The 20478-nt window shown below is 42.6% G+C and overlaps 1 protein-coding gene across 1 annotated transcript in view; it reads right to left on the bottom strand.

Annotated features, from left to right (window-relative positions):
* Nucleotides 1–226: 226 nt before the first annotated feature.
* The window catches only part of Pth2r (parathyroid hormone 2 receptor), a 77921-nt gene continuing 57669 nt past the window's right edge, over nucleotides 227–20478 (bottom strand). Inside the window, exons 10-13 of the mRNA XM_036173472.1 lie at nucleotides 14559–14653; nucleotides 5190–5328; nucleotides 3256–3297; nucleotides 227–1292 (exon numbers count right to left, since the gene is read on the bottom strand). Coding sequence (XP_036029365.1) covers nucleotides 900–1292; nucleotides 3256–3297; nucleotides 5190–5328; nucleotides 14559–14653 — 669 coding nt within the window. The 3' untranslated portion in view covers nucleotides 227–899. The remainder of the gene's footprint in view (nucleotides 1293–3255; nucleotides 3298–5189; nucleotides 5329–14558; nucleotides 14654–20478) is intronic.

The raw sequence follows: 20478 nt of genomic DNA, 5'->3' as shown, positions 1-20478 counted from the left end.
AGTAAATATTTTCAGAACTGGAATGTCAAATTTGGTACAGCGTGGGAGCTATAGGCCGGGAGCTGCAGAGTTGGGGAAAGAACATTTGGTTGCTTCTCAAGGATGACATGCAATGGTGAAAGGAAATTTTCTTAATGACCAAACATATATCTTTAAAGCAAACTTTTAATTTATCCCACATACCATCTGTAACATAGCAAACAACAGAAGAGAAAGAGGCAAAGATGTGATGTGGGTTAGCCTCAGTATAAACGAGCCCACACAGAATCAGCTTTCAAACACAAGGTCACTGAGCAAACTTTTGACTTGTCATGGTTCACAAAAAAGAGAAAATTTGGGCTCTTCACACAGGGGACATTCAAAGGAAGAACAGAGTGGCTTTCTTTGCTCCTAGAATCAATCATAACTGTCAGAAATGCATCACTTTATTATGTCCAGTCCATTGATTTTCCAGTGTGTCCAAGAATTTGTTTTCTATTGTACATTCTACAATTGCTCCAGCACATCGACAAGGTGAACACATAACGGAAGTTCATTAAAATGAGAAAGATAAAAAATCAGTGATTGCTTTAAAGGAAAACGACGTAAACTAAATGGTCTTTATCATATTCAGGGTGATATTTATGAGAGAAAGGTAGAGAGCCAAGCGTTCGAAACCTTCTCTATCCAAAAGAAGCAAAATAATAACCACAGATAAATTATTAATTTAGGAAGGAGTAATGCCAACATAAGTTAATAAACTACCCCAATAAATACCCTTTTACGCATGAATATTTATAGTAGCCAGCTGGTGGAAACTGAAAACGTTTAAGCAATGCCTTCTTCCAGAATTCCAGTCTTCCGACTTAGGTTATCTCTACTACCAGATCTGTCAATCCGCTATAGTCACAAATGGTGAGTCAGATATGCTCGATTTGTCCTTTGCATCCTTCTGTATCTAAGGTGAATGCCACTGGCCTGGAAGACTCCCGCACTGGAATATCATCTCCCTGCCTCTCATGACCTTCTTTAGTCTCCTCGGGGATGGAGTGTGGCTGGCAGTCCTGCTCAGAATTACTCCAGACGTAGCCAGGCAGAGTCACGTGGCTGTCGATCTGTCTGCTGGCATTCTTGGTGGCTTTGCCAGAGAGGAGCACCAGGCGCGTGCTTGGCCCCATCTGTGACTGGCTGCTGGTGCTGTGAGTGACGGTGGTGAGCACCGAGCCGTACCTGTGGCCGCCACAAGGTGGCGTTCTTTTCCAGTCGACGGACAGATTCCACCGAGTCCACATCTTCTTCATCTCAGCCTGGACCTACAGGGCATGAAACACGCTGTGTCAGAAACCATGAAGGAGCCCCGTGGCCCCCTGGCCCGTGTTATGATGAGCTCTGCTTAGATTTCAGTGATGGTAGTACTAAGCACTGGATGAGGTCCCTCTGTGAGCCAGGGACTCTACAGATCTGCGCCTTCTGTACACCTCAAAAAGTCCTTCTCCATCAACGTTACTTTTAGTATTTAAATGACACTAAAGTGTCGCTGATACAAACAACGGCCTTATCAAAAGGAAGAGAGGGAAATCCGGGTTTGAGGGGAAATAAAAGATGAACAGTGGTAAGTGGGGAGCACAGGACCCTTCATGTGACAAGTCCATCCAAATCCTGCATGGAAGAGGCACAAAGTCTCACACACACATACCCCCAGAGATAACCCCGGCACTCCTGAAGGTGTTTGAGACAACTTGAAGCTGCAGGGAAGCTCTGCTGCTCATTCTAGCCAGCGTACCTGATCAAAGTCCCCCTAGCTCCTTTTTTTTTTTTTTTTTTTTTTTTTAAGCTGAGGCTCGAACCCAGGGCCTTGAGCTTGCTAGGCAAGTTCTCTACCACTGAGCTAAATCCCCAACCGCAAAGGACCCACAATTGTACTGACACGCAGAACTCCTCTCTAGGGCCCAACAGTCCATTAAGAGGCTGAGGCTTCTGCTGCCCTGTTACTGTGGGAGGTTGGAGCCTACACTTAGCTGGCACAGCCCGCTAACCGCGACCCCTGCACCCCGCCTAGCTCTGTGCCCTTCCGCTTCTGACTCTAAGCTCCCAAATTCTCCATTCAAAACGCTCTCTGCCGAAATGAGAACAGAGCTCAGCTACTGAAGAAACACTGTTCTCAGCACTGTGACGGCTGATGTCTGACACCACGCGAGGCAGAGGAAAGCCCAGGGAGGTACTCTGCTTGTAACACAACTGCCATACTGTCAACCTGCAGGAGCAAACAGGAGGGAGGAAAATAAAGAAGGAGAGAGATAGAGAGGCAGGCTCCGCAGCTGCAGTCTGACGCTGGGGGTTGGACTCACCAGCTACCAAAGTGTCCTTCCTACTGACTCTTTCTCGAAAGCACCAGGGGGAGCAAAGACCCAGGGGAAGCAAAAAAAACTTATAAGTTGGTGTCCCCTGAAGCAACACACTCATCTCTTCATCTGGGGGGGGGATAGAAGGAGGGCACGGGGGAGGGGCACTGACGTACTTAGCCCTGCTGCAAATTAAGATAAAAATAACACAGCGGTGAGTCGGGATGGTGCATTGGTAAGTTGGCACTCAAGCTCCTTATGCAGAGACCAACATCCCACAGAACCCAACGTGCTCAGAAGTCTCTGGTGAGCTACTGCATTAACAAGGGTCCTTGGCCTTCTGGGGCTTGGAGCAAGTTGGAAATTTGAAAGAAAAAGGAAGGCACCAACCCATGCAAGAGCAGGGCATGCCGGGGGCTCCAGAGTCACAAGCATCATCCACGTGATCATGTAACGTGTGGTTACTTCTTTCTGGAGACTTCCCAATGGGTTGAGATGGTACCATCCTCAGCTTGTCGTGAAAAATCTTACCTGTTTTAATTGAATTTAATTTCTTTTCATTTAAATTCATGCTAAGGAAAGTAGTTGACCTTTTAAAGAACTTGATGTGACCAAAAGTCTCAATATTAACCAGAACTGATTTAGAACTAAGTAAAACAGGAATCGCCCTCTTTAGGAATGAGCTCGGGGTTGTGAGATCGGTCACTTAGGGGTGTGAGCTCCCTTGCTTCTGACTTCCATCATGGAAGGCCCTGCCTGGTCAGGTGTGGCCGCCTTGACACAGACCACCCCACTTTTAGATCTGTAAGAAACAGACCTCTACTCTTTATAAATTACTAAGTTTCTTGTGTTCTGTCATAAAGACACAATGTGGGTTAAAACGAAAATTAATTTGGCGTTTATCTTCAGAGGCCCCTGGTGTCCTCAGACCTACCTCTCCGTTGCAGTAACAGTAGACAATAGACACGAAGAAACCCTGCAGAGAAAAAGAGGCTGTGAGCCTTCTGGCAAGTCATGAAGTCCACAGCAGGAAAAATATCTTGAGTCAAAATTCACCAACTAAAACGCTGACTTTTGATGATTTCCTCAGAAAATTACTTTCTCCTAATACTTCCCAATGTTTGTGCTTATGTTGCTTTTGTTTGTGACCTTCCTTTGGTTTCATCCACACCAAACAACTGAGTGAAATACTCTGCGGTCCACAAAGAACATAAATTATGTGCTTTCGTTTAAGTTACCACTCAAGGATCACATACAACACATCCCCTGCTTGGTAAAATATGTTTATACTTCTTAAATGCTAGCAGCTACCAACATAGAATATTATATGGTAAGAGCTCAAAGGACCTTTTCTTCATTCTGAAATATCTACTGAGCTTGAACATCGGGCTAAGAGTGACTCAGCATGACAGAGTAAGACACAAACAGAACAGTTCTGGAAGAGCGAGATAAAATAGAAGCCAACAGCCACAAGAGGAAAACAAGTTAATGATGGTCTTCTGGGTAAAATCAATGTATAGAGCAGGTGTATTGGATGAGAGACTCAGCCAAGACCCTCTCTGGGGTGACATTTAAACTGGTCAGAGTAAGAAGAGCAAGATGTCAACTGGATGAATGGGGGGTGGGGCACATTCAAGGAACAGAGCTGAGTATGACACTCCCCACCCGTCCCCACCTCAACCCCCACCCCAGGCCCACTGGTGAAGCAACAGCCAGGTCCCATGAGTTCCGTGGGAGATTCCGAGAGGGTCAGAAGGTTTCAGGCCACACAGGGCTATATGTGGCAGAAAATGACACCTGAGCTTGATACCAAGTACAACAGAAACTTTTGGATATTCTTGGCAAGTAAGTGATACCATCAAAGGTAAAATTTTCAGTTGTTCAGGCTGCTGGGAACGGAAAGTCCCTGGCCATGTTACAGAGTCTCTAGCCTTATTAGAACTTTGTGGCGGTGGGGAGTTGGCATGTTGCTGATTTGTGGCTGTGGGGAGTTGGCATGTTGCTGATTTGTGGCTGTGAGGAGTTGGCATGTTGCTGATGAAGAGCTCAGATCATCTTGGGCTATCCTCCGTTCCCTTAAGGGCCATTCATTGCCCACCTTGTAGCAAACCTACATTGTTCAAACCATCAGGTTTTTTAAAAAAAAATCTAGACTATATTGATTGAGCAAACCACTAACTCACACAAACCAAGAGCTAAGAACACTTTCAGGTTCCATCTGAAATACAGAGTGGACAGTCTTCGTCTTTGTCATGGCTCACCCCACCAACATATTGGATAAACACACTCACTCATGACTCCTTCTTTCTGTGACTAGGAAACTTGTACATAACCACTTCCATGAGGGCAGCTTCCATCTGTGCTCTCAGGCCATGCTCACTCCTGTCTGTCTCGAGCTCTCTGTTACTCCCTCTGGAATAAATACATCACTCCAGTCAAGGTGAAGACCGGTCCATTGAGAGGTTACAGTCATCCTCTTTACCTTGGGATGGAGCGGATGTGTCTTCACTCTCCCCTCCCCATTATCACCCTTTCCCTGCTTCTGTCTTCTTCTAATCACATTTACTTTCCACACACACCAAGACAAGTGAAGGACTCTGCCCTGCAGCAGTGCCGTGTTCTCCAACAATGTGCCCCGTTATCTGGCTACCCAGGCTTGTCCCTGTGCCAAACAGCTCCAGACTGGTTCTCTCTGGGGTCCGGGCATTAACCTGACCCCTAGAAGGGAACACAATGAGAACCAGAAAATGGTGTCCTCTTTCTGGCCCTCAGAAGACAGGTACGTCGAACCAGAGCAAAGGGCAGAGAAAGAGGTCGAACTAAATAAACTCTGATCACAAGCACCGAGCCACAGGCGCTGCTGGTCACCTGGAAGGAATTGAAGAAGAGCTCACAGTACATGCGGACCTCCCACCAGAGCCCCGAGAAGGCGTGCGGCTGGCAGACGAACACGATGTAGTGCACACCGAACACCAGCACCAGGACCAGCGTGGACTTAGCCAGTTTCCTGGAAGAAAACACAGGGTTTTCTGTTAACCAACCTCAGGTGGCTGCGGGAGAAGCAGCTTGCTGCAGAACTGAGTCAGGGACTCCCCAGCTGCCACTGTGCATTCCTCTCCTTCCTCTCCTTGTGCTCTTTGTGGGTGTTGTCTTTGGATCGTTTGGGGTGTGTGTGTGTGTGTGTGTGTGTGTGTGTGTGTGTGTGTGTATTTGTGGTATATGTGTCTGTGGTGTGTGTGTATTTGTGGTGTATGTGTGTTTGTGGCATGTGTGTTTTTGGTGTATGTGTGTGGTCTGTGTATGGAGTGTATGTGTATGTGTGTTAGTGGTATATGTGTTTATGGTGTGTGTGTATGTGTTTGTATGTGTGGTCTGTGTTTGTGGTGTGTGTGAGTGTGAATGTGTGTGTGTATGTGTGTGTGTGTGTGTGTGTGTGTGTGTGTGTGTGAGAGAGAGAGAGAGAGAGAGAGAGAGAGAGAGAGAGAGAGATCTATGAAATGTATGCACATGAGTACAAGTGCTTAGGCCCCGGCACTAGGATGCAGAAACTCAAGCAGGATGTTTGGTGTCTTCTTTTTTTGAGACAGAGTCTCTCGCGGAACCTGAAGGTCACTATTAAAGCATGGCCGACTAGCCAGTGAGCTCTGAGGACCTGCCCGCGTCTGCCCCCTAACGCTGTGGTTACAGGTATGTGCAACCATGCCCAGCTTTCACACGAGTGCTGGGGATTCAAACCCGGGTCCTCATGCTTTCAGAGCAAGAGTTCTGCCCACTGGGCCCCCTCCCCAGGGCTGCCTCTTGTCCCCTTATAGTAAGTCAGGTAGTTGATTCTCACTTCCCGTAGTCAGTGTCCCCTCATCTCATCTGTTCTTCTTGATGACAGAGTGCTGTTTTTATAGGGTCGTTAAATGGCCTTTGTTACCATCCTAAGTCATCTTTAGAGGCTTGATGAGGCATTTCCTCCATCTTACACCGGAGGTTCAGGGAACATCAGGGAAGCAAGGGCAGAAAATTGTCAGAACTGGAAGACCAGGAAGTCTGCTGCAAGACTGTGCCTTCCATGTATGCATGACAGGGAGGCTGCATGCATGAAATCTCAACAACATGGCTGCCAAAAGAAGACCCGAACAATTCCAACACCAGTTGACATCCCAGCATGGATGGGGGAAATCCAGTGAGGCCCCACCCCTGGATGAGGAGATATAGGCAATTAATGGCTGCTGAGAGAGAGAAAAATCAGTCTTCCCCAGGGATGGGTCATCTGACTGGTTACCCATTACCAAGTGGTCAGCCCTAAAACCTTATGCACATGAGCAGCAGTAAACTGATTCAGCAGGTTATATGTATATATTTGTTTTCTTGCAATAATAATTAAGAAATATTAATGATAATTAATAGCAATAATAATTAAGGAAAAGGCTATGAATCTGAGATGGAGTGGAAGGCACATAGAAAGAGGAAGGGAGAATGACATAAATAGAGTACATTTATACGAAATTTTGAATTTTAATTTTTTTAATCGATTACTCTTCAGGACACTTCACAATTCCTTATGAGCTACATGTGGTCAGTCTATCCTCTTATTCTGAATGTTCCGTCAAATACTCTGTCTCTAACTACCTGTTGTTCTATTTAATTCTCTCTCTTTCTCTCCCCCCCCCATCTTGTTTTTTATTTGGTAGGTAGGTTGATTGATTGGTTGCTTGCTTGCTTGCTTGCTTGCTTGCTGTTGTTGTTGTTGTTGTTGTTGTTTGTTTTTGTTTTGATTTTTGGGTTGTTTTGTTTTTGTTTTTTGTTTTTGAGAAAGGGTCTCACCACATTACCTTGGCTGGCCTAGAACTCACTAAGTAGAACAACCTGGCCTCAAACTCACAGGGATCTGTTCTCTCCCTCTGGCTCTGGCTCTGGCTTCTGCCCTCTGCCTCTAGAATGCTGCAATTAAAGGCATGAGCCATCCCTACCCTGCCCTGGCCTCATCCTAACGATCTTGTATATTTGAAGCAATCCTGAGTTTTCCAATGTGATGATGTGATATGTAGCTTTTGTGTCAGTTTGCCTAAGGATGGCATAGGCAACTGGTAAAGAATTATTTTGATGTGTCCGAGAAGGTGTTTCCAAAGTAGATTTGTACGCAGTGGCCTACCTTCAGTGTGGGCGGGCACCACCAAGCACCTGGGGCTCACTAGTTAGTATTCAGAAAGGAGACAAGTATAGGCAGGCTCTGAGAGTGTGGAGCACCAGTCAGGTCCAAAAGATCTGCTGTTTATCAGCAATGCTATTTTGAAGGAAATGGACCAATGTGGAATTCTAAAACTTAAGGAACTATAGGCCAGGCAAGGGAGGACTCAGACCAAGAGATGAAAAGCCCACAGGCTAAGGGGAAACTGTGAATGAGGGCAGGTAGCTGCACCAAGAGAACAGATGGAACCAGAAGGCAGGAGAAAGGTCTACATGCTTCTTCTCTTCTGAGGCTGGAACACAGCTCTCCTGCCCTCTGCCTTCCAGGCTCTGCAGGCTTTGCATCTGGGATTTACACCTGTAGGCTGCTGTCGGGTATCCCTCTTGAGCTGAGGGTTACACCATTTGTTTCCTTGGTTCTAAGACTTTGGACTATGTTCAACAGAGTCCAGCAACTGTGGCTTACTGAAGGCTTGCCACAGGCCTTCTCAGCCTCCAGACTCACATGAACCAGTTGACCAAGTGCTATCTCCAGATACCCACTTATCTGTAACTGCCTATCCACCATAAATCTATCTCTATCTGCACACCTGTGAACATTCTGCCAGCCCTATTGATTCTGTCCTGAGAAAACCTTGTCCAATACAGACAGACTTAGTCTAAAATGGTCCCCACTGATTCCACCTCTTGTTACTTACACCCTTGTCCATCTTTTCCCTGAGTGTGGTCAGGTTGGGGGATTTCTTCTAGTAGATTAGGGGAAATCATAGAATGCCGCTTCTGTGACTGTGTTGCCTAGCCTTCTACCGACCATCTTCCTAGCCTTCCGTAGTGAGACAAGCTGCCATGTGGGAGCCATTCTACTGAAAGGCTCATGTGGCAAGAAACAGTAGAACTTGGACATCAGCTGACAAGCACCCAAATCTGCCAGTAGTCACACGCACTCAGATATAGTCTCCCCTCTCCAACTTTCCCAGGATGCCACCACCCTGACTGGCATTTCAGTTGCAGCCTGGTGACAGCCAAGCAGGGGAGGGGCACACAGGTTCTTGACCTATGGAGAAGGAAATGGAAAGTGTGCTGCATTACGCCTCTAAATTTGTAGCAATTCATCCATCACCAGGACACCAAGTGCACCATTTTCCAGTTTGGGGTTACTTTTGTTTTGTTTGCACTCTTGAGCCAAAATAAAAATTGCCAAGTGTGACCTATTTCTTACTCATTTGTCGAATGTCCCCCCTTGTGAATCATTTACACCCAAGAATCTTGGACAATTTAGCTTTCTGTCCTTACCAATCTCTCCTCTAGTTGCATTATTTATTTTTCCTTCTTGGAACAAGCTGTGTGGGTGAGCCAAGACCTCACTGGTCTAAGACTAAAGAGAGCTAGATTCGGAAACAAGGCTTGATGTTTTCTACCTATGGAATGCTGACTCATTTATCTAGTCTCAGAAACAGGGGAACAGGGTCCACAAGCCTGTCATGGCTCTAATATTTCAAAGCTTCCTCGCAGTCATCACTCTTACTAACACTATAGCCTGCTTTCTGGAGTACCCACAGGTTCGCATGCAGGTGTCTAACTCAGATGTCTAGAGCTGGCTACCCCCCTCATTGTCTACAGTGTCTCAGCAGTGTCAAAAACATCTGCTCCCTTGGCACTGTTCAGTGGCCTACCCCTCACTCAGTTTCCCCTGTAGACTGTGGGCGTTTCATCCGCTGGTCTAAGTTCTCACTTGCCTTGCCTACAGGTCCTTCAGTCTTAAAATTCCACATTAGTCCATTCCATTCAGGAGAGCATTGCTGATAGGCAGTGGGTCTCTTGGACCTGACTAACGCTCTCAGCTCTCAGAGCCTGCCTGAACTTGTCCTCCTTCTGAATGCTGAGTAGTGAGCCGAGTCCCTGTGGCTATGCAACTAGAAAGGATGCTGTGAACACCTAGGCATTTAGTACAGTCTGGTTAGACTCAGGAATTGCATTAACTGCACTTGCACAGCCTTGAAACTCTTGTTTAACATCTCTCTGAAAGAAAATTACATCCTGTTTTTAAGATGCAGTGTAAATCCCCCTGGAGAGTGCTCTCAAAATCAAGCTAACTTTGCTCCTACTTTTGTGGCTAGGAACCAAAAACTAGGTTCAAACTAAAAATGTTAAATCAGAGCAAAGGATTATAAGATGGTCACAAATGCAAAAGTTTTGTCACCATTCAGTTCAATTCAGACTAGGGCAAAATTGCATTAGGTAATGAAATCCATTTGAAATCCTGCTAGCTCTGTCCTTTGAGCCCTCTTTTCTTGTCTATGACTAAGCTGTTTTATAGTTCTGTAGGGATAAGGGATCATCTATAGAAGCAGTAATTGAATTCATCTCTAGTTTGTTGTATAACAAAGTATCACAAAGTCCCTGCCTTAAATGATATTCATTCTGTTACAATGCAGTGCTGGAAGTACAGATCAGCACAGTTAGATCTTATACTTGAGTCTCTCAAAACTGAACTCAAGGTTTCAGCTAGGGCTGGATTCACATCTGGACCCAGGGTTCTCTTGTCAACTCATTCAGATTTCAAACGACCTCCATTGTATTTGTACTATTGCCTTCTGGCTCTCAGCCAAGAGTCACTTGGATCTTACAGATTGCCTCTAGGTCCAAACCACAGGCTTCCAGGATGGAGTCTTGTGTAATATATCATAAGACTGACTAGCCCACTGTCTTTGTCAAATAATGTAACCTGATGAAGGAGAGGGCAACACAGTCATCATAGATCTTGCCCACATTCAAGGTCCAGGTGACAAGTCAGGTATTACACATGACTTATATAGGACAGAAAAGGCTAGAGATCCTAAGGGGCATCATAGATATCTTTCTACCACAGTAATGCAAGTCATTTCCAGCCACTGAAACACAAATTGTATCTAGAAGATTATCAGTGCCTTTGACTGTAGCTCTGTAGGTATTAACAAGTTTTATAGTTTGCATCCATTTATAAATTCATTCCAGCATGCATTTCCTAACTATATGTTCTCTTTTGAACCAGGTGAAATGTCTCATCACCTCCTTCATTAACTGTGGAATTAAATAAAATGTTTGAGCTGTGTTCATGTTTACATATTAGCCATGATTACATCCTCTTTCAGAATTTATCCTGCAGAGCATATGACTCACAAATGTACACATAGGTCATTATCTGTCTATTCTTGGCATTGATGTTTATTGGTGTCCATATGGTCAATCACACACACTGTATGGCTTTATATCTTAGCCTTCTACAAAGATACAGATGTCTAATGAGATGATCTGGGCATGCAGATATTGATATGGGTCTTCTGGCTTGCTGGGAGTATGGTGATGATTCCAGGTACAAGAAAAATGCAAAGGAGTCAAGTGTTTTGGGGACATGGCGTCCTACTTAGAAAATATATGCCCAGTTCTCACAGTATCTAGCCCACATCATTCTCCAGGTAAATTCACACAGAAAAATCTCTAGTATCCTTTGGCAAATCATGTTTAGATTTAAAAAAAAAACAAGTTGATGGACCCTGTTTATTATCCTACACCTTTCTTGATCCCTCCTGGCCTTAAATAAAGCTTTCTCTCATGTCTATGCAAGCAGAGTTTTTATTTTATTTTATTTTTATTTTAAATTTATTTGCAAATGAAATTTATATATGCATTTCTGCATGTACTTTCCTCCCTTCAAGAAAAATATTCTACAAGATCTCAGTCACTTTCTCTCTTTCCTTTACTTCCTCTCTCCCTTCTTCTAAGAGGGAAATGTAGCAAATGAAACTGTTATCTATTTTGCACCATGCTACTATAGCATCCTGCTGTTCCCTCATTTCTTGTAAGAGAAGTATATTTTCCATTCCCAGCTGAGGATAGAAGCCCAAAGAAGGAAAATATCCATCCAAAATTACACCACAATTGACTATTCACCTTTAAATCTGTATTTTTGCTGTTGTACTGTGTTGGTTTTATCCGAAACATGAAATACGGTGTTTGTTAAGCAAAACCTCGTATCTAATGACATATTTGACATCAGATTGAATGACAAGTTCAATCAGAGGAAATATTAAAGTGTTCTCTTTCTTGAACTCTTTCACATGCTGAATTTTCCAATTTCTGACAACTCCTCTTGCTTGGTAAAATATATTAGAATAAGGTATAAAAGACCAATTATTGGGTATTGATTTGTTTAGTGATTTACTTAAAGCACCTGTGTGTACTGCCTGTTTTCCAAGCATGGCTTCACTTGCTACCTGGAACAGAATGACCTGAAGGCATAGATGAAACAGTGGGTCGTTTCCCTTAACAACCTGCTGACTGCCGCATATGCTGCTATAAAATCTTGCTTGCTTTCTCACCCCACCTTGTGGTTTTTAAGGTATAAAATGAGAATACCAGTTGGACCTGGGATCAAAGCCTTTCAGGAGCTGTCCTGGCTTTGGTCCTCAAATGACATCTCTCTTCCATTCTCATTGGCATCAGAGTGCTCATACCAGAAAGATTCTGGCAATATCTCTGGAGGCCCCAGTGAGATCTCCTTCACCAAGACCCCAGTTAGTCCAGAGAGGCTGCTTCTCCAGGGCCTCTCAGTACACTGAAGGTCTCTGGAACTAGGAAGCATGTGCCCACAATGGAATTCTGGGGTTATTGAAAGATTTCCCTGACACTGCACAGAAAATTGCTTAAAGTTGAAGGTGTCAAGTTGTGGATAACCCCACACCCACTCCAAGGCTGCTGTGAACCATGAGAGCTGACCAAGACAAGCTTCTGAAATTGGGTGTTTCAAAACAACCTCAGGATGGATACAACAGCTCAGCTCCTACTCTGCCTCTTGATGTCCTTCCTGGTCCTGTGGATGTGCATCCATGCAGTCCCCACTCAGCCTCTCTGACTCTGTCACATAAATTAGTCTGGAGGACAGCCTTGTTCCATGGCAAATCCAATCAATATAACTCATCAATGTAACTAACACCACCTCCACCCCTGGAAGGGTTCTGCCATTGCGTGAAGCTGTAAATGTGAAGCCTGGATTTTCTTGGACAACTCAAATGTTAGATATGCCAGAGTTGTGGGAAAACTGATAACAGGGGGTAGAACCCAAAAGAAAAGAAGTATGTTGCACTCAACAAAGCTAAAGGAAGTTGGAGATCTGAAGAACATTTTGACATCAAATGTGGAGATACAGAGTTGGAGTTTGCCCAGCTGGTTTTTCGGTCTTGCTTTGGTCCAGTATTTCCTCACTATGTTCCTTTTCTTCCCTTTTGGAATGGTAATGTATATCCTGTGCCATTGTATGTTGTAAGTATGTGCTCTGCTTTTCAACTTTGATTTTACAGAAGTTTACAGTTAAGAGATTGCCATGAGTCTCCAAAGAGACTTTGGATTTTTTAAACAGGGTTGAGACTGTTAAAGACTATGGGGACTTTTGAAATTAGACTAAATGCATTTTGCATTATGATATGACTGCAAGCCTGTGGGGACCAGGGAGTGGAATGTGGTGGTTTAAATAAGAATGGCCCCCATAGACTCTTAGAGATTGGCATTATTGGAGTAGGTGTGGCCTTGTTGGAGTAGGTGTAGCCTTGTTAGAAGAAGTACTGGGGAGTGGGCTTTGAGGTTTCATAAGCTCAAGCCAGGCCCAGTGGCTCACTATGTCTTCCTGCTGTCTGTGGTTCCAGATGTAGAACTTTCAGCTACCTCTCTACCATATCTGCTTACATGCCACCATGCTTCCCACCATGACAAAAATTGACTAAATCTCTGAAGGGTACGCCAGCCCTAATTAAATGTCTTCCTTTAGAAGAGTTGCCATGGTCACGGTGTCTCAGCACAGCAACAGAACACTGGCAAAGACATACATTTAAGTGGTATACTCCCAAGTTAGGACTAACACTGAGACAAGCACCCAACTCTCATATACCCAAGTCTGTTTCAGAAGTAAGGCCTGATAATCTGGGGATTCTGAAACAGAGTACTGAACTGGAAATATAAATGAGCAACCTGCATTCAGAACTAAAAATCTACACCATTTACAAATAACATCACACCTTTTTCACTGAATGAAGAAGAATGAAAGATCATTAAATCCACCTCCCATTACGCCATTATACTGGGCCTATGTCTTCACTGATGGACAGTTACATGAGACAAGCTATATTAGTACAGCATAGGCCTTTGCCTATAAATTCTTGGGCACAATACTACCACCATAACTCATGGAACATAGCTGGAATTGGAAGCTGCAGGTTTGTTCATCCTAAGAGAGTCCCAGCCATCTCTGCAGCCTTTGCTGCTGGACAGAAAAGACTGACTAGATATTAGAGGAGAAGGAATCAGCAAAGAACTTGGAGAATGTTTGTGAAATAAAATCAAATTGCTGCACATGACTTGTTCCTTCCTGTGTCTGAGACAGTACTTCGTAGCCAACTGGGGCAGAAGTTGTTACCCCTCTAAGGGATAGAAAAACTAGTCCACATCTACCTGATGACTAGATATATTAGTTCAATTGGATAGAGGCCATTATTACTCAGAATTACCGAAATGACCACTGGAAGGAATGGGTACTCCCTTGAAATGAATCAATAGTGATTAGGAACAGTCAGTTTGTCCTTTTCTGCATGAAAGACAAAGAAAAGGAATTCCTCCAACCAGTGCACTTGAAACATTCTTAAAATTTGTATTTGGTAGGCATCAGTTCACCAAAGGATTGGATGCAATGCAACAAATGCACCTGCTTGGCTCTTTTCACAAGGACATGTTTTTAAATGCAGACAGTTGTCTGAGATAATCGCCAAGAGATTTTTGTGTGAATTCATATAATTTATAGAAAATTAACAACCTGCTAAGAACAGACAAAAATACACAGAGAATCTAGGCACAGTAAGAAAGTTTGGGAAATTCGTATATTGACTACAGATACTTTCTTCCAACAAATCACATAAGTGAATGAATTAAAACACACATCCATAGAGTAAAATCCCTTACACATCAGACTAACTGGTGTTTGTTCTTTAAACAGCAAACAGAATGTTTTCTTGGATGGAGGCATCTCTGGATTACCTGTACTGCTTTCTCATGTCATGCCCAACTGCATTGGTCTCCCAAATTTTGGTAGCGAGAACTCTAACTGTATTCAGGAACAGAATAAAATTCAGCTGAAAGACAAAAGAAGGTGACATCACAGAAAATTAAGCTACCTTTCAAGACATTTATGGAAATTTAAAAATTTGGACTTCTTTGTATTGAGACTAAGAATTAGCCACTCCATACATTGGAATGCAGAATCTGAGATAAGACAATAAACGCTACTGATTCTCAAATTGCTCTCATTCAAAAAAATATAAAATTAAAATTTTTAATGGCATTAGAAACTAGAAATATCAAAGAATAATCTACCAGGATCCAATTTCCAAAGACCAGATGAAGCCCAAGGTAGGGCAGCAGGACAAAATTAAGTTATTGTATATGTGGGACTACCTTTCTAAAAAAATGAATTAATAACTGGGTTCTGCCTCTGTGTTGAGGAGGAGGAATAATAGAATTGTTCAGAGAATAATATTCTTTCCTATGATGTGTAAAAATGTACTGGGAGATGTGTGTTAAGCATATTTTATAGGCAAGATGCTGTATAAGAAAAGATTCCTGGTGTAGAAAGTTGTATTGAATTTGAAAAGTAATAATTGTGGGGAACTACTGGAGAGGACTGAGTTCTGTCTTTGAAGAAGGGGTATAGCAGAGAGTTGGTGTGAAGAGCCCTTTGTGTAAGAGGGTGGTGCTTCTGGACCAGTGGTTCCTGGCTGCCATTTCTTGAACACTCTCCAAGCCCCACATGAATATGAGACATTTTTATTGTGTACCCAAAATTTTCCAACTCAAAGAGATTTGACCTGGGGTACCCAGCTGTTATCTGGAATCTGAAGCCATATGCATAGTTCTGTGACAAAATAAAAGATTGAATTGATTCAAAATGGATCAAAGACCTCAATTTTAAATCTGAAATTCTACTTCTAGATTAAAAACATTGGAAATGGTCTTCAAAACAATGGGATCAGCAAGAACTTTCTAAACAGAGCCTGATGAGCGCAAGAGTCAGCCTGGAGACTCAACTGGTGTGGCTCCAGGAAACTAAAATGTGTGTACATAGTAAAGGAAACATCAGCATAGCACACAGCCCACAGATGGGAGAAAGTATTTACAAACGACACCTCAGACACAAAGAACCGCAAAAATGAAATGCTACGGAAATAGAACTGCTGGTGATCAACAAACAGGCTAACAATAAATGGTGGAGAGGATGTGGAGGAAGAGGAACCTTCAGTCACTGCTGGTGGAGGTGGGGGACTGAAAACTAATACAACCAGTAGGGAAATAGGTTTGGAGTTTTCTCAAAAAATTAAAACCAGAACTACCATATGCCCCAGCTATTCCACTCCTGTGCACCCAGAGAATTCCATACCCCACCACAAATATAGTTGAGTACCCATGCTTAATGCTGCCGTATTCATGATAGCAAAGAAGTGGAAGCAACCTAGATGCCCGTCAACAAAAGAACCGGATGTTGACGATCTGGTGCATATATAAAATGGAATATTATTCATCTCTGAAGAAAAATGAAATCACAAAATTTGCAGGAAAAATCAGTAATCTTAGGATGTATAGTGTTGAGTGAGGTGCCACAGTCTCAGAAAGAAAAAAAAAAAAAAAGCATGTTCTCCCAAATCATATCCCAGCCTATAATGTATGGATGTATATATGTAAGCAAATGTGTATGTAGGAATACTATAACATTTTAAAAGAAGAACAAGAAAGAGCAATAAAACAAAGCCAAAACACGTACTAGTGAGTTCTCATAATATAATATACTTTGTGTAAGTCCTTTGAATGCACTCTCATGTGTAACATTGTCAATGCAGACTACGTCCTTAATGGGCAGTGTACAGATGTGAGTGATTCCATGAGGGGCTGTAATCTTCCTGAGAGACCTAAATGTTAAGTTACATTTATCACTGTTTAAATATTCATGTATGGAATAGCTCTTTGTAAGCACTGCTTAACTCCTAAACCCCATTTGTAGGGGGATGGACACCAAGAATCTTAGCTTCAAAATAGTAAAATGCAAAGACTGTTGAGGAAAGGAATCCCAAGAACAGGCAAAAGAGTCAGAGGTACACCTGCTCCCACCATCACAAGTCTCACAAAGAAACCAAGCCAACAACCATAACATATATGCAGAGGACCTGGTGCAGACCCATGCAAGTCCTGTGCTTGCTACTTCAGTCCCTGTGAGCCATTTTTACCCTGCTTCGTTGATTCAGTGAGCCATGTTCTCCTGATGTCCTCCATCCCCTCTAACTCCTACAATCTTTCCTGGCCCACTTTCTCAGAATTATAGTAGATAGAGCTAAGCAATATTGTAGAATGGCCATAAAGAAATAGATCATCAAAACTCATGTCTTTGAGCAACCCACAGCTAGCATTTAAAAAAGAACCAAAGAACTAAAGTAAGAAATCAGAGCCGGCCGCTCACTGACACATTTGAATTTGTATGCTTGTTTTCTGCAGGCTGTAGTTCATTTTCTGAGAACTCTTCAAAAATAAGCCACAGGATCAAAGAACGTGTAAGGTGGGAACCATTTAGAAGATGTTTTCCTGATGGTAATTTGACAATGCTACTATGGAGATCTTCACATTTAAATAACCCTGTATAAATCGATGCAGCTGAGAGAGCTTGAAGAGTTTACATTATACATGGTGCTGAGAATTAGAAAACTGTGGATCAGGAGTGAGTACTTCTTCAGAGTCATTTTTATTGATCTATCTTCACAATTTTCTAGACGTTTACAGCATCGTTGTGCTATGGACCAATCTCTGTGCATTTGACATGGATGACTAATGGTCTACTTTGAAAGAAATACGTTTAATAAGAGTTCAGATTGTCAGGGTTTTTTTTTTTTCATCTCATGAATGTTTTGTTCTACACACCTATAAAAAGATACCTCAAAGAATTCTGACATAGGAACAAGATGATAACTCTCATAAAATTCTTAGGAAAATCTTAAAAGATGAATTTTTAAAATGTCATACCCATTGCTCTTTAAAATATGAATAGGAGATAAACAGGTACAATCTACTCTCTGTTGTCTAGGTTAATGATTCATCTCTCCCCAACTATTGCCACAGGAAGATCAACCTCCAAAATCAAGAAATGGGAATGAGAAGGAAATTGGCAAAAAAGAGATTTTTTAATGAATATCTATTCATTAAAAACAAAAACAAGCAAATTAAAAAAAAAAACAAAAAACAAAAGCAAAACAAAATAACAACAAAAAAAAACCCCGTAAATACTACAAACCTACAAGCAACCTATTACATTTTTGCTTCCAGCTAGGGAAAGTAGCTGCATTCTTCTGCCTAATGGAGCCCTGTCACTTGAAATAACTCATCATCTTTAGAAAGTAAAGAAAATCTCCAAATTAGAACACTCACAGTTCATCACCCACCTAACACACTCACAAAACCCAACAAACACTTTCTAACAATGAAGTATGAAAGTTTATACACAAAATAATACATAATTGGATATTCACATTTTTTCTTCAAATTAACAGTTTGTTTCTTAATTCCAACAGGTTTTTTTATTCATTTTACATACCAACCACAGATCACCCTCTCCCTGCTACCTTTCCCCTATCCCCAAAGGAGGGATTTATATAGATAAAATTTAGTATGTAACTTTGACAGAATTGCAAATACCAAACTGGTTTTTTCCTAGAGAAAAATCTGCCTTCCAGAAGTCTTCCTTAAATTTCTCAAAAATAACACTACAAATAAAATTCAAGCTCTAATAGATACTGTAGAAGCTGTCTGTGAGTTACAGACTAACAAGAAATGAACTATGCATTTTCTATTTATATTTATTGTAGAATCAAATTGGAGTATTAGAATGGAGAGTTTATTACTTACTGTTTAAAAGCTCAGTAATTTGTACCAATATACCTATAAATTAAGTAAAAATATTCCTCATGTTCAACGTATTAAGAAATAAGTCAGTCTGTAGTGTGAATGGGTGGGCTGCATTTAGAAGGTTTCTTAGGGGAAGAAATGCATATAGCATTTGATTTTGATGCAGACAAGTATTGCAGCAAAGGGTGAGGGTTAATAAGGTCAGGGGTAACCAAACAGAACAGAACAGCTGGGCCAGAGACGTATCTTGTGTTTGTTCGCTAAGTGGACCTGTTGAAGAACTCTGTCCATAGAGGAGATTGCCTCACTGAGGGACAGGATGCTGAGGGCCAGTGCTGTCCCTGGAGGTATGAAGATACTGCTCAGGTTGCTCAGTGCAAGTTCCTAGAACAAAGGATGGGCTATCTGAAGCCAACTCCATGGCTTGCGTTCACCCAGGATGAATGTTATGGGCTTCATCAGGGATGATGAGGATGAAGGAGGAAAAGAAAAAAACACATCAGTTGAGTCTCTCTGGTGTAAGGAAAACTCAGGACTGAGGGGAGGAAGGAAGGCAGCCACTCCAGAGTGTGTCCAAAGGCACAAACTGGGGTAGACAAATGAGGCTCTATCTGGAAAGAGAGGGGAGAAGGAAGAGAAGGGAGAAAAGGATGGATTCTGGAAGAAGTTTCTATTCACCCAGTGACATCCATCAATAAATTAGTTACATGTTTACAATTACATGCATTAGTTACATTTACTTTTCTTGCTTCCTTAAAAAAAAAAAAAAAAAAGGTTCACTCGGCTGGTGGTAATATACCTTTAATCCCAGGCAGAGGCAGACAGATATCTGTGAGTTAGAGTTCAGCTTGGTCTACAGAGTGAATTGCAGAACAGCCAGTATTACAAAGAGATACTATCTTCCTCCAAAAAAAGAGTTAACGTTATTGCATATACACATTTTAATTCAGCTAAGGTCAGGCAGCACATTGTACAGAGACATACATGCAGGCTTCGAGTGATCACCAAAGAAATCATTTAATGAATGGAATGTGTGAGATTGATTCCCAGAAAGCTATGAAAAGCACAGGCTGCCAGTCACAAGTTGCCACAACTTTGATCTTCCTTAGCTACAACAGCAGCATGGGTTATGGTTTCTCCCTTAGGTCCTTAAGTCTCTGGAACCAGCATCAAGAGCAGAGTATCTCATTTAAAAAGTAAAAGACTTCAGAATACCATAACTGATGACAGAGTCGAACAGGGCTGAATTGGAGGTCCATCAGCCTCTCTAAGACAGGCATCAGCTCTTCCATATAAATTCACCTAATCTGGCCACATGATGTCTCCAGAATTTTCTACTGTCTTTTCAAAACTCCTATCTCGGGCTGAGGATATAGCTCAGTTGGTAGAATGCTCAAATAACACACACAAGCTATGGGTTTGGTTCCCGGCACCACAAAAAGGGAGCGGGGCGGGGGAGGGAATCAAGATGGCTCAGTGAGTAAAGGTATTTGCTGCCAAGCCTGATTATCTGAGCTCAGTTTGCAGAATCCACATGGTAGACAGAACCAGCCCACTTGTCTTCTGACCTCCATACAACCACAGCATGTGTACACGCCCTGCCTGCCTTCCATACAAATAAATAAATAAAATGTACATTTCCTTTTTGTAAAAGATGAAGATGGGTGTGGTGATGCACATCTGTAATCTCAACACTCAAGAGGTAGAAGTGAGGCTATCATGAGGTCAGGGCTATGGTCAGCTACAGTGAGTTCAAGGCCAGCATGGTACAAGGGTGGGGAAACCACACAACTCCAATCCCTAACTTCCCTTAAATCTCTCCCTGTGTCCCCACACTTTCATGGAAAACTGCAACTTACGTTAGCTCAGTCATGACTCCACCCACCTGCCCACTGACCTCTTACCTGGTTTGCAGTCTGCCTTCATTCCTGGCACAGACAACATTACTTTCCCTTCGCCTGTGAATCCAGTGTCTCAGATTTCTAGAGACACCCAAGCCACTCTCTACCCCACCAGG

This window comes from Onychomys torridus, chromosome 23 (genome assembly GCF_903995425.1).
Source record: "Onychomys torridus chromosome 23, mOncTor1.1, whole genome shotgun sequence".
Classification (NCBI taxonomy): Eukaryota; Metazoa; Chordata; class Mammalia; order Rodentia; family Cricetidae; genus Onychomys; species Onychomys torridus.
The sequence above is the reverse complement of the archived record's forward strand: the minus strand, read 5'-3'. Positions and strand labels throughout refer to the sequence as shown.